Source organism: Semicossyphus pulcher, unplaced genomic scaffold, assembly GCF_022749685.1.
Source record: "Semicossyphus pulcher isolate SPU_LCO1_2020_fin unplaced genomic scaffold, fSemPul1.0.p SCAF_6, whole genome shotgun sequence".
In the NCBI taxonomy this organism is placed as follows: domain Eukaryota; kingdom Metazoa; phylum Chordata; class Actinopteri; order Labriformes; family Labridae; genus Semicossyphus; species Semicossyphus pulcher.
The window spans coordinates 31,618,046-31,630,001 of NW_027211737.1; the positions used below are offsets into that span (position 1 = coordinate 31,618,046).

Below are 11,956 nucleotides of genomic sequence, written 5' to 3' on the forward strand. Positions count from 1 at the left end.
TGTACTTCCGCTCTGATGGGCCAATCACAGCTCTCCTGCTCCCTGATTTCAGTAAAAAAAGAAGAAAAGTCTTCACTCTGCGGGGCGGGGGGCAGGTTTCCACCCCGCGTGCCCACTCCCCCTTGACAGATGCTTGCTGCAGCCCATCAGGGCGCGAGCTGAGAGAATCTGAGGGATCCTGCTCACCTGGACCAATGAGAGCGCCGGATGAGAGAACCTTACCTTTTATGGACAACGCCAGCAGTCCCGCGAGCGCGAATAAAACCGGTGCGGTTTTGGTGGAGATGCTGCATTCACCGAGCACAGCTGGGGCAGAGAAACACCCGAAAGACTTCTTCTACAGACACACCCGAGACTCACCTGCACAGGTAAGAACAAGTGTTGTGCTTTCTGACCGCTTTTAAGTAGTTTTATAAGTAAATGTTCTCAAAAACCGCAACAACTGAGTTTTACTAAAGGAAACAGATTTCCTGATCAACTTCATCGACACTGATCAGTCCAGGTGTGTGACAGCAGCAGTTTAAGCTTTTGGACGCATTTTATTGCGTTAGAAATGCGTTTATGTCAAAGTTGCACAATCCTGGACAACTTTTAAAACAGCCGAATTCTCACTCCTGACGATAAAAGAGAGAGTCGATCAATATTCGGACTAAAGACAGAAATAAGCACACAAACGGGCGTGTTCTCTCAGAAGGGTTAACTCTTATCTCGATGAGATGTCCGGAAATCGGGAAAGATCTCTGCAACTATGAGGATGTTGATTCAAACTCATCATTTCCGTGTTTCAGTTAAACCTGCGGTTTAAGACAAAAGTACTTTTCAAGCTACAAACAATAAGTGGAGAGGGGCACAGCTCGTGACAGGGAGGAGACGGAGTCACAGGCTGGTTAATGAAACACAAACATACCAACAGGGATGATTTAAACTAAGATGTTAAAGGATGTTTTTATTCTAACTCTTTATATTGTGAGCTATTTCAATCAAACTAAAACCACTATAACAGATGCATTCAAAGTAAAACCGATCATTTATTAGAATGAACTTTCACTTCCTCTTTACTGTTTGCAGTTATTTTATTTCGTGAAGATTTAGGTGACAGTTTCAGTGACTGATGCAGGAAGGAGCTGCCCCTCCCTCAGCGCACACACTTCTTGTTTCAGGCCCTTCACTGAAAACAGTCACCTGAATGACAGAATCACTAACAGACGCTGCTAACTCGCTTATGTGGTGGAGGTGAGAAACACTGTTACATCATGAGACGGTGTAGCGTTTGCTCAACAGGAGTGTTTTTTTTTGTCCTGCCTCAACTTGTTTGAGATGTCCTCCGGCTACATGGCTGAGAAAAGGTCACACACGTAAGATTTCCAGTTGGACGACCTTAATAACCACGCCTGACAAACGACTGTCATTCCGGTGTCGCCTGCTGGAAATTAACAGCAAGAGAAAAGTGCAGAGCAGCAACTTTAAAGTGTTTCAAAATCAGTGTGGTGCAGTTTTGAGACGTTATTGCAACATCAGCCTGAACCTCCTCGCACTCCTCAGGATGTTGCATCACTTCGAGGTGCCCTGCTGATGTGTTGAAATCCCAAAACGTAACTGAATGTTTCAAAACGCTGCTGAAGAGCTTCGAGGAAAAGGTTTCATATCCTCTCCTCCATTTCTGCATATTTTCTGACATCAAAACTTTTTTCAGTTTCTGCTCTAAACTCTCAAAATCAAAACAGATTGAAGATATTTTATGTCAGAATCCGTCCGGACGATGACAAACGCTTTGTGGGTAGCTTTAATGTGTTAGAGTTAATGTAATTGAAAGCGTAAATGCTAAATAATCCTGCACTTGGGTGTGCGCTCATTTTCTGTTCAATAAAAATGCACTAATTTTTGTGTCCCTTCCACATTATCTAACGGACAAGCTAGCGAGCGGCTATTAGCGTTCCAACTGTAAACAATAAACTACTGTAGGCAATAAGTAACTGACAAGTCGCTCACTCGTGTCCTTTTTTCCTTTTTAAAGGAAATGACGAATCAAAGCAGTAAATTGTACATCTGAGACTCTTAGATTCTACTTTGTTCAGCGCACACTTTCCAACACTTGCTGCACAAAAGCAGACTTCAGTATCATGTTGGAGCTGAAATCTAAAAGTGTGCATGATTAGCTGAATGTGGTGTCTCAAACGCTACTCATTACAAAGATTCTAATTCAGTGTAAACGGGTGAAAAACAACAAAGTGTGGAAACAAAATGTTAAGCTACTTGTTGTCATGCAGGTAAAATAATCACCACTGATTGATCTCGATCTCCTTCAGACATGGACGACGACGTTGCAGCCCTGGTTGTTGACAATGGCTCCGGCATGTGCAAAGCCGGTTTCGCCGGAGATGATGCCCCCCGTGCCGTCTTCCCGTCCATTGTGGGTCGCCCCAGACACCAGGTATGAACCGCTGCATCTCATCACTATGAAATAAGAAACGCACATGAATGCAGAATGGTACGTGACCCTAACTGTGTGTGTCTGCAGGGTGTGATGGTAGGAATGGGACAGAAGGACAGCTACGTGGGAGACGAGGCCCAGAGCAAGAGAGGCATCCTGACCCTGAAGTACCCCATCGAGCACGGTATCGTCACCAACTGGGACGACATGGAGAAGGTGAGGACACTTCATGTTCACCGGATTTTACACAAATCTGCAGGTCAAAGTTCAACCTGGAAACATGATGGCTAAAGTTTTCAGTCAGCTTTTCCAGGATAGTCGGACAACTTCTTTACATGCAAAATCCGATTTTTAAAAACAAACATGAATGCACGTCCATATTTGTCGGTCAGATTTTTATCAACAACATGGAGGCTTTTATGGAACTTGAGTTTATTCCCTGGAAGATGAAGTGCATCAGAGGCTTTTTGTGCCACAGGACAGTTGTGTAAAAATACAGTTTGTCATGCAAATAATTTACCTAAAAAATGCTGAAAGTAGCAGCCGGTTTCATAATGAAGAAATGTGTTCACTTTATTTTTGCACAGGTAGAGGTGGGGCTTATTTTCTTGTAAGCCTGATATAATGAATATATTTAAAGTGGTTTGATAATAAAGGTAACCACAGCTCTCATGCACAGGTGAGAAGAACAAGTGTTTAAATAGAGTTACTCAAGTAATTTTTCAGCAATGGAAAAAATACGACCACGCCCGCCTCCACCTGTCCTGCATGTGTTCATTTCCAGCTGAATTTTTTTACTACGGTTTGTTCTTTAAGTCATAAAACTAACCCGCCCTCGTGTCCTGCAGATCTGGCATCACACCTTCTACAACGAGCTGCGAGTGGCCCCAGAGGAGCATCCAGTCCTGCTGACGGAGGCTCCACTCAACCCCAAAGCCAACAGGGAGAAGATGACACAGGTGAGTGTTTGAAACAATGCTACGAATCTTTGATGTCCATGATCCTGCAGATGTATCATCAAAAACTTGCTTAGGTCTTTTTTTTTTTTTTTTTTTAATGGTATTAATGTGTCAAAACATACTTTCAGTTTGGCTACGGTATAAAGATTAGCGAAATGAGCCACAGGCTTTTGTTTAGTCTTCATTTGTCAGCACTTCCAAAGTGTAACCTTAATTTTTCCTGTTCGCTCCAGATCATGTTTGAGACCTTCAACTGCCCTGCCATGTACGTGGCCATCCAGGCCGTGCTGTCACTGTACGCCTCCGGTCGTACCACAGGTGAGACCTCCACACAACCACAAACCTGCCTCTCTGAACTAAAACATTCCAATGATCACAAATTGGACTTCCTGCTGAAAACATCACTAGTCATTCACTCGTCTGTTCCTCAGCAGCAGCATCTAGTGGCCATAAGAGGAACTGCACATTTCAGTGACAGCTGTGAAGTTAAACCTGATCTTCCGTTTGTCTGGCAGGTATCGTGTTGGACTCTGGTGACGGTGTCAGCCACACTGTGCCCATCTACGAGGGTTACGCTCTACCTCACGCCATCCTGCGTCTGGACCTGGCTGGCAGAGATCTGACAGACTACCTGATGAAGATCCTCACTGAGAGGGGCTACAGCTTCACCACTACTGGTATGAGATTTACTACGTTAGATGGTGTAATCTAGGATTCTAATCCCCCTAAAACTCCTGTTGGGTTGCAGAATTGTTGCACTTAAATATTTGCATCCCGTGTTCATTTGTAACGCGAAACATTTCTCCCTCCAGCTGAGCGTGAGATCGTGCGTGACATTAAGGAGAAGCTTTGCTACGTCGCCCTGGACTTTGAGCAGGAGATGCAGACGGCCTCTTCCTCTTCCTCCCTGGAGAAGAGCTACGAGCTTCCTGACGGACAGGTCATCACCATCGGAAATGAGAGGTTCCGTTGCCCCGAGACACTCTTCCAGCCTTCCTTCATTGGTGGGTACCAAGCATTAGCCAACTGTATCAAAAAAGAAAATGTTTAAACATTTACGAGGGCTGTGAACTCAACCTTCTCTAAAATTACTTTTCTATTCTTGAAGTCTTGTGTAGTTAAAACAACCTTAAGTTACAGTCCTCCTACAGTCTTGAACGAGCTAAACATAACATTAAAGTTGACGTGAACACTAAACTCGTGTTGGGTCTGTGTCTTCAGGTATGGAGTCTGCTGGCATCCACGAGACGACCTACAACAGCATCATGAAGTGCGACGTGGACATCCGTAAAGACCTGTACGCCAACACTGTGCTGTCCGGCGGCACCACCATGTACCCCGGCATCGCTGACCGCATGCAGAAAGAGATCACCGCCCTCGCCCCACCCACCATGAAAATCAAGGTACAGATTTGTGTTTTCACTAAGATCAGTAAAAGACGGCATGGAAAACTTTAACTTGATAAATTATAGCTCCTCGGGGTTTACTCCTTATGACTTGGTCTTTAAAGGTTCTGCTGCCCCCCAGTTGACAGACATTTTAATGTTTGTAGGGAATTTATTGTTAAAACTGAATGTCATAAAGGTTTTATTGACTAACGAGGATCTCCCATGTGCTCAGCCTGATCAGTTTGCTAAACTTAAACTGTCACAACAACAAACTCCAAACTAAATGACAAATAAACTTTTGACAGTTTGTCACTTTATAGTTTAATTAGCAGTGATTTTAATGCCTCGGCACATTTATTTCCCTTCCTGTGGTTTATATATTAATGATCAGACTTGATTACAAAGTAAATGTTTTGAGGCGTTCCCCCTCCATTGTAGAATAAAACTTAAACTCTTATCTTGGCACTAAACTGATCACATCTTCATAAAATACTGAACATATTTAATCCAGTGTCCATGAAGGCTTCTGCTTTTCATATTGGGCGTCGCTGCTTCTCGTCTTACCCGTTTCCTCTCCCCTCTCCTCCAGATCATCGCTCCCCCAGAGAGGAAGTACTCTGTCTGGATCGGCGGCTCCATCCTGGCCTCCCTCTCCACCTTCCAGCAGATGTGGATCAGCAAGCAGGAGTACGACGAGTCCGGCCCCTCCATCGTCCACCGCAAGTGCTTCTAGAAAACTCCACGTCCTGATGTCCTCGTCCTCCTCTGCCCCAGCGGAGAAGTTAATGTGCTTTTCAGCTGTTCCATCCAAGCACAGATGTCTCTGGTTTATCTTGTGTGAACAGACTAAAAGATGCGAGATGCCACATACAAGATGAATCCAGTGACTGTTTATCTTTTTAATGTCTCAGCTCGGCAGATTCCAGAAACTGAACCTCCTGCAACATTTCTGAACCTCCAACTTTGCTCCCTCCTTCTGGTGATAAACTAAAGTCAAAGTAAACAAACAGTATTATCACTAATCAAATCTTTTCTACCCCCTTATCTTTTGCAATAAATAAATTGCACATCAATTTTCTGCTTTTCTCCTCGTTCGTTCTGTGTTTTGACTCTGCTGGAGTCGAGCTGTATCAATACTCAACATGATAGTTTACTTTATCAATAAAATGCCAACATTTGATGTTTACAAGTTCTCTCTGTCGTCAGTGTATGTGAGTTCAATAGATTTAAAACGTGTCTTTAACATCAAGCTCAATGTGAGTTTCCTTTAGGTGTCCTAAGTTTAAAAGCTCCAGTTTAATTAACACAATTATTTAAGTGTTTTTAGAATCTTTAAACGTTGAGCTGGGAGACGATTTGATTTTTAAACTGTAATTTTTCAGCATTAGAGCGGCCGTCAGTGTTTAATTCTCTTTTTACGTAGAAATGTAGAATCTGTATGCAGGGACATGGATTTCCAGGAAGGTAAGTGTTCTGGTTGAACTACACTTTTAGTCCGAGTAATCTTGACCAATCACGTATCAGCAGGCTGTCGTGTTTGCAGGAAAAACGGTCCGTGAAGAGAGCAAAAACTGATGTCGTTCCGCCGTAATGACAACCCGGCTCCCATCAGCGTCATCTGACGATGGTTTAGCTTCTTATTAATCTCTAAAAACAGACGTCTGCATGTAAGTTCAGCTAACGACCTGTTGTAGATCTAAAGTTTAATTTGAGATGAATTCCCTTGACGCTGTGTCAAGAAAGCCGTTCCGCATTCAGATTTCCCAACTTCCTCGAATGCATCAGATCGATCCGACCTCCGTTCAACAAACTTCTCATTTCAAAAGTTTTCTTCTCCTCTTGAGGACAAACCTGACAAAGCTTGAATTTTTACTTCTTACAAATCTGCATCATGATGTCGACATTTCGGCAAAGGTAAGACCCGTTAATAACAAGTGAATCACAAGAAAACGGTTCCTCTTTCTGGAACAATGCAGCACGCAGAAAAGGAAGTCTTGACGGGAAGTCTATTATCGCTTACCGCCCGGCACGTTCACCGGTGTCCCCACAGGCTATATCGTCTCAGACTGTAGCTGATGGGATCCCAGTTTGGTGTTTAATAGACTGTCTTTACCCAGGCTTATGTCCTGCTATCTGGATATTAGTATGTGCGACTAGGACTACTGCAGGCAAGACCCAGGGCTTGAAAAATAGCTTAAACTGAAATATTTTGTGCGGTGATTTATTTATAGAAACCACACAAATCAAATAAAATGTGGTCCCATATTATAAGCTCTTGTTTTTAAATGCTGATATTGTATCAACAAAGCAATGTAAAAAGCATCTACAGTACTTAGTTTATTTGCAAAGTCAAAATTGTTCCATAAAAAAAAAATAAATGCACTCAAGAAACACAACCTTAAACTGAGTTTTAAAATGGTAAAAAAGAGTTTGTTTAACCTTAGAAGGAGCTTTAGTTCAATGGTGAATAGCGCCTCCAAGTGGCTATTTCTTTTATTTTCCTTAAATTCCTGATGCAGTGTAAGAACAATTTTATTTCCGCTCTATACCGCCCTTTTTATTCCCTTGAGTTCTTTGGACCAAATACAACAGATGTTAATAAAGGACTTTTTCAGCTTCTGAGATTTTTACATTTTCACACTCATTCTAAAAGTTTTTTTCCATCTTCTCTAAAATTCAGACAGACATGGAAAAGTCCTTGCTGGATGAGGGTGCTACAGCCCTGATTTTATTAAAAAAAAAAAATTATTGTGAGAACTAACCATTAAAGTGACTATTTGAACATTTCCTCTTTAAGGACAAAATTGCTCTTACTTCAAAATTCATATTTACATAAAATATACTTCAAAGTAGAATATTTTAGAGTGTGGTCTTGATGATTCTTTCATTTAAATATGAGTCGGCTACATCCAACACATGGAGCTGGAAATGGAAAAAAAGTCAAACAGCACACTGGACAGTTAAACCGGTTCAGACTGGTTTGCCTGTGAAACTCTCAGCCTGACCTGCAGTACTCTCCTGCTATTAAATCACTTATAAGGTATTTAATGCACCATAAAATATTCCTAAAATACTTAAAGAAATACTGAAACTTTTTACTGTTTTAATGCTGTTAATTAAGGTTTACTTTAAGACTTAGTTAGCTGTTACCAGCTACTGTTGGCCAATGGTAAAAGCTAGCTAGCGCCTAGCAAAGATATTTTTAGCTACTAGCTTAGTTAAGCTTGTTGAGTTAGCAATGTTACATTCATACTTTAACTTATAATTCCTTTAATTAAATGTCTATTGTCTAAACTCTTCCACTGATGTGTAAAAAGCAGTAATTTAAATTAGATGAGGAGTTAGTAGTTACAGAAGTTTGTTAGCGCACTGAAAGATAATACGCTAGCAAATAACACCATGTAAACCATTTCAAATAGTGTGTGACTGTTCACATTTAAAGAGCTAGGAAGTTTTGTGTGGGGCTAACTTTACTAATGTTTGAGGGTAGCTAAGTACCCAACTTTAAAACAAATTCATGGTCCTTGTTCTTTATTGTAGCATTGTTATAATCCACTATATCTCATTAGACTCATTACATATACAGGCCCACTTCTTCCCACCTACCGACCTACCAGTGCCTGTAAGCCTCAATTAGCATTAGAAAATGACTTAAAGCATCCTTCTGCCTCATATGCATTTTATATCGTTATAATCTTTTTAGTGCGAAACGCAGAAAGAATGTCATTGAGATCCTGACGGTGAATGTCCAGGGTCATCTGGTCCTGGTCTCAGCTATAGAAGGTATCCCAGGCATTAGCCCAGGCTGTATGCAACTGTAACCGGCTTCTTCTGGATAAGGTAAGTTTGATTATTTTTTGATAGAATGATTGTCTCTTACAATAGCTGTGTATAAAGATGGACAACACATCTCTTACCTCCTCTCACTTTACTAAAGTCAAGCCAAAATACCCCTGAGCTGGTGCTGCCATCTTGCTCATTTAGAGCCAGAGTCTGTGCAGTAGAAATCGTCTGCTGGAGCCGCGATATGGATGTCCAGCCCCTTCCTCTACACAAAACACATTTTTATGCCTCCGGGCCGACGACAGCCGTGTTTTCAGGTTGTCTGTCCGTCCGTTACACCAATACACGATATCTCAGAAACGCCTGGAGGGAATTTTTTTCAAATTTGGCACATATGTACTTGGAGTCAAGGATGATCTGATTAGATTTTGGTGGTCAAAGGTCAAGGTCACTGTGATCTCACGTCCATGCCTAGAAGGAAATGCTTTAAATTTGGCACAAATGACTACTTGGATGTTTAGCTACATAGATGCTATAAATACACTTAGCTAGATCAATACTGTAAACACCGTTAGCTAGAGGTGCTGTTAATACTGTTAGCTAGACAGATGCTGCAATTACTGCTAGCTGGATTAATACTATACATTAGCTAGATAGATCCTGTAAATACTGTTAAATAGATAGATACTGTTAATGAGGTTAACGAGATAGATCCTGTAAATACCATTAGCTAGATAGATGCTGTACATACCCTTAGCTAGATAGATACCGTACATACCATTAGCTAGATAGATACTGTACATACCATTAGCTAGATAGATGGATGCAATACATACCATTAGCTAGATAGATACTGTAAGTACTGCATACCATTAGCTAGAAAGATGCTGTAAATATAGTTAGCTAGATAGATACTGTACATACCATTAGCTGGATAGATACTGTAAGTACTGCATACCATTAGCTAGATAGATGCAGTAAATATAGTTAACTAGATAGATGCTGTAAGTACTGCATACTGTTAGCTAGATAGATGCTGTACATACCATTAGCTAGAAAGATGCTGTAAATATAGTTAGCTAGATAGATACTGTACATACCATTAGCTAGATAGATGCTGTTCATACCCTTAGCTAGATAGATGCTGTAATAACATAAGCTAGATAGATGCTGCAATTACTGCTAGTTGGATTAATACTATACATTAGCTAGATAGATGCTGTACATACCATTAGCTAATGGTACATGTACAGTATCTATCTAGCAAATGGTATGTATTGCATCCATCTATCTAGCTAATGGTATGTACAGTATCTATCTAGCTAATGGTATGTACAGTATCTATCTAGCTAAAGGTACTCTACAGCAGCTTTCTACCAGCGTCACTCAGCTCGGCGATCAGATGAATAATGTGGCTACGCATTTGACCTGCCTCTCCACGTCAACCAGCTCTCTTACGCCGTCTGCCTCACCTGCCGTCTCTGCGCCTCCACCTGTTTCACCAGTGGTTCCCTCTTCTCTGCCTCGAGAGCCCTACATACCCATCCCCAATAGGTACTCAGGTGATTTAGGGACATGTGCACAGTTTTTACATCAGTGTAATTTTGTTTTCAACCAGCAACCTGCTACTTATTCTACAGCTCAGTCCCGCATTGCCTTTATCATGACCTTGAGCAAGTGTTCAGCAAGGATAAAGCCTTGTCTTTGCCCCCACATAGACCATATGACTGTGCTATTGACTTGCTTTCTGGTGCCCCCCTGCCTTCCAAACAACTGTATAACCTGTCCAGACCTGAGAAAGATGCTATGGAGGCCTACATCATGGACTCATTAGCTGCAGGTCTCATCCGCCCATCATCATCCCCTGTCGGAGCAGGATTTTTCTTTGTTGAAAAGAAGGAAGAGACTCTTCGTCCCTGCGTTAAAAATAAATATCCTCTGCCTCTAATTGACTCTGCCTTCACAGGATATAGGCAGAGTACGGGAGGGGGACGAATGGAAGACTGCTTTCAACACTCACCTGGGTCACTTTGAGTACCAGGTAATGCCTTTTGGTCTCACCAATGCTCCAGCTGTGTTTCAAGCCTTAATCAATGACGTTCTCAGAGACATGTTGAACAAATTAGTTTTTGTCTATTTAGATGACATTCTGATTTTTTCCAAAGATGTTGATGAACACATTGTCCATGTTCGCGCGGTCTTGCAAAGGTTGCTTGAAAACAAACTGTTTGCTAAAGCGGAGAAATGTGAGTTTCATGTGTCCTCTGTCTCCTTCTTCGGGTTTGTTATTGAGAAGGGCCAGCTGAAGCCAGATCCGGCCAAGATTAAGGCTGTGCTCGACTGGCCGACACCTGAGTCCCGTAAACAACTCCAGAGGTTTCTGGGGTTCGCCAATTTTTACAGCCGGCTGGCGAGCCCCTTAACTAAACTGACTTCTGTAAAACGTTCTTTTGAGTGGTCATCTGAAGCTCAGACTGTTTTTGATAGACTGAAGACCATTTTCTCTTGTGCACCTGTGGTAGTCCACCCAGATCCTGACTTACAGTTTGTAGTGGAAGTTGACGCCTCTGACTCAGGGGTGGGGGCCATCCTGTCACAACGTTCCACTATGGACCAGAAGCTACACCCCTGCACCTTCTTCTCCCGACGACTCACTCCAGCCGAAAGAAACCATGATGTGGGGAATCGAGAGCTCCTTGCTGTGGTGCTGGCTTTACAAGAGTGGAGACACTGGCTTGAAGGTGCAGTACACCCGTTTATTGTGTGGACTGACCATAAGAATCTGTCTTATCTTTGTCAACTCAACTCTCGTCAGGCTCGGTGGGCTTTGTTTCTTGGAAGATTCAACTTCACTCTAACCTACCGACCTGGATCCCGGAACATCAAACCTGATGCCCTCTCTCGCCAGTTTGCACCCTCAGTGGAAGACATCCCTGAGGAAACCATCCTGCCGTCCACCTGTGTGGTCGGGGCGGCCAGTTGGGAGATCGAGCGTGTTGTTCCGGAGGCCAACAAAGTTCATCCTAGACCTGAGAGCTGCCCATCAGATCGTCTCTTCATTCCCCCTCCTTTGAGATCCCCAGTGCTCCAGTGGGGGCACTCTTCGAAGTTGACCTGCCGTCCTGGTTCTCATCGCACACTCTCCCTGCTGCAACAGCGCTTTTGGTGGCCATCTATGGCTGCCGACACCAGGGAGTTTGTTGCCGCCTGCTCCGTTTGTGCCCGTAGTAAGTCCTCCAACCGAGCTCCAGCTGGTCATCTCCGTCCCTTGCCCATACCTCATCGTCCCTGGTCACACATCGCAGTGGACTTCATTACTGGGCTACCACCATCTGAAGGTAACACAGTTATTCTGACTATTGTTGACCGTTTCTCCAAAGCAGTCCATTATATAC

At 42.8% G+C, this 11,956-nt stretch overlaps 1 protein-coding gene across 2 annotated transcripts; it reads left to right on the top strand.

Moving 5' to 3' along the window:
• Positions 1 to 268: 268 nt before the first annotated feature.
• On the top strand, positions 269 to 5,967 carry LOC138609765 (actin, non-muscle 6.2). 2 transcript variants are annotated; one of them, XM_069682414.1, is made up of 9 exons: positions 269 to 368; positions 2,307 to 2,431; positions 2,519 to 2,647; positions 3,280 to 3,390; positions 3,624 to 3,708; positions 3,906 to 4,067; positions 4,203 to 4,394; positions 4,612 to 4,793; positions 5,368 to 5,967. In XM_069682414.1, exons 2-9 carry the CDS (start codon positions 2,309 to 2,311, stop codon positions 5,509 to 5,511), a joined length of 1,128 nt encoding a protein of 375 aa, XP_069538515.1. In that variant the 5' UTR covers positions 269 to 368; positions 2,307 to 2,308; the 3' UTR covers positions 5,512 to 5,967. The 2 variants fall into 2 exon arrangements, with proteins under 2 accessions (XP_069538515.1, XP_069538514.1); XM_069682413.1 differs by having other exon boundaries at positions 298 to 368; positions 2,268 to 2,431.
• Positions 5,968 to 11,956: the final 5,989 nt, after the last annotated feature.

Coding starts and splice junctions, on each gene's coding strand:
- LOC138609765 (XM_069682414.1), top strand. CDS start 2,309: ATGGACGACGACGTTGCAGCCCTGGTTGTTGACAATGGCTCCGGCATG. Junction 3,709..3,905: donor CGCCTCCGGTCGTACCACAG/GTGAGACCTCCA, acceptor TTTGTCTGGCAG/GTATCGTGTTGGACTCTGGT. Junction 4,794..5,367: donor CACCCACCATGAAAATCAAG/GTACAGATTTGT, acceptor CCTCTCCTCCAG/ATCATCGCTCCCCCAGAGAG.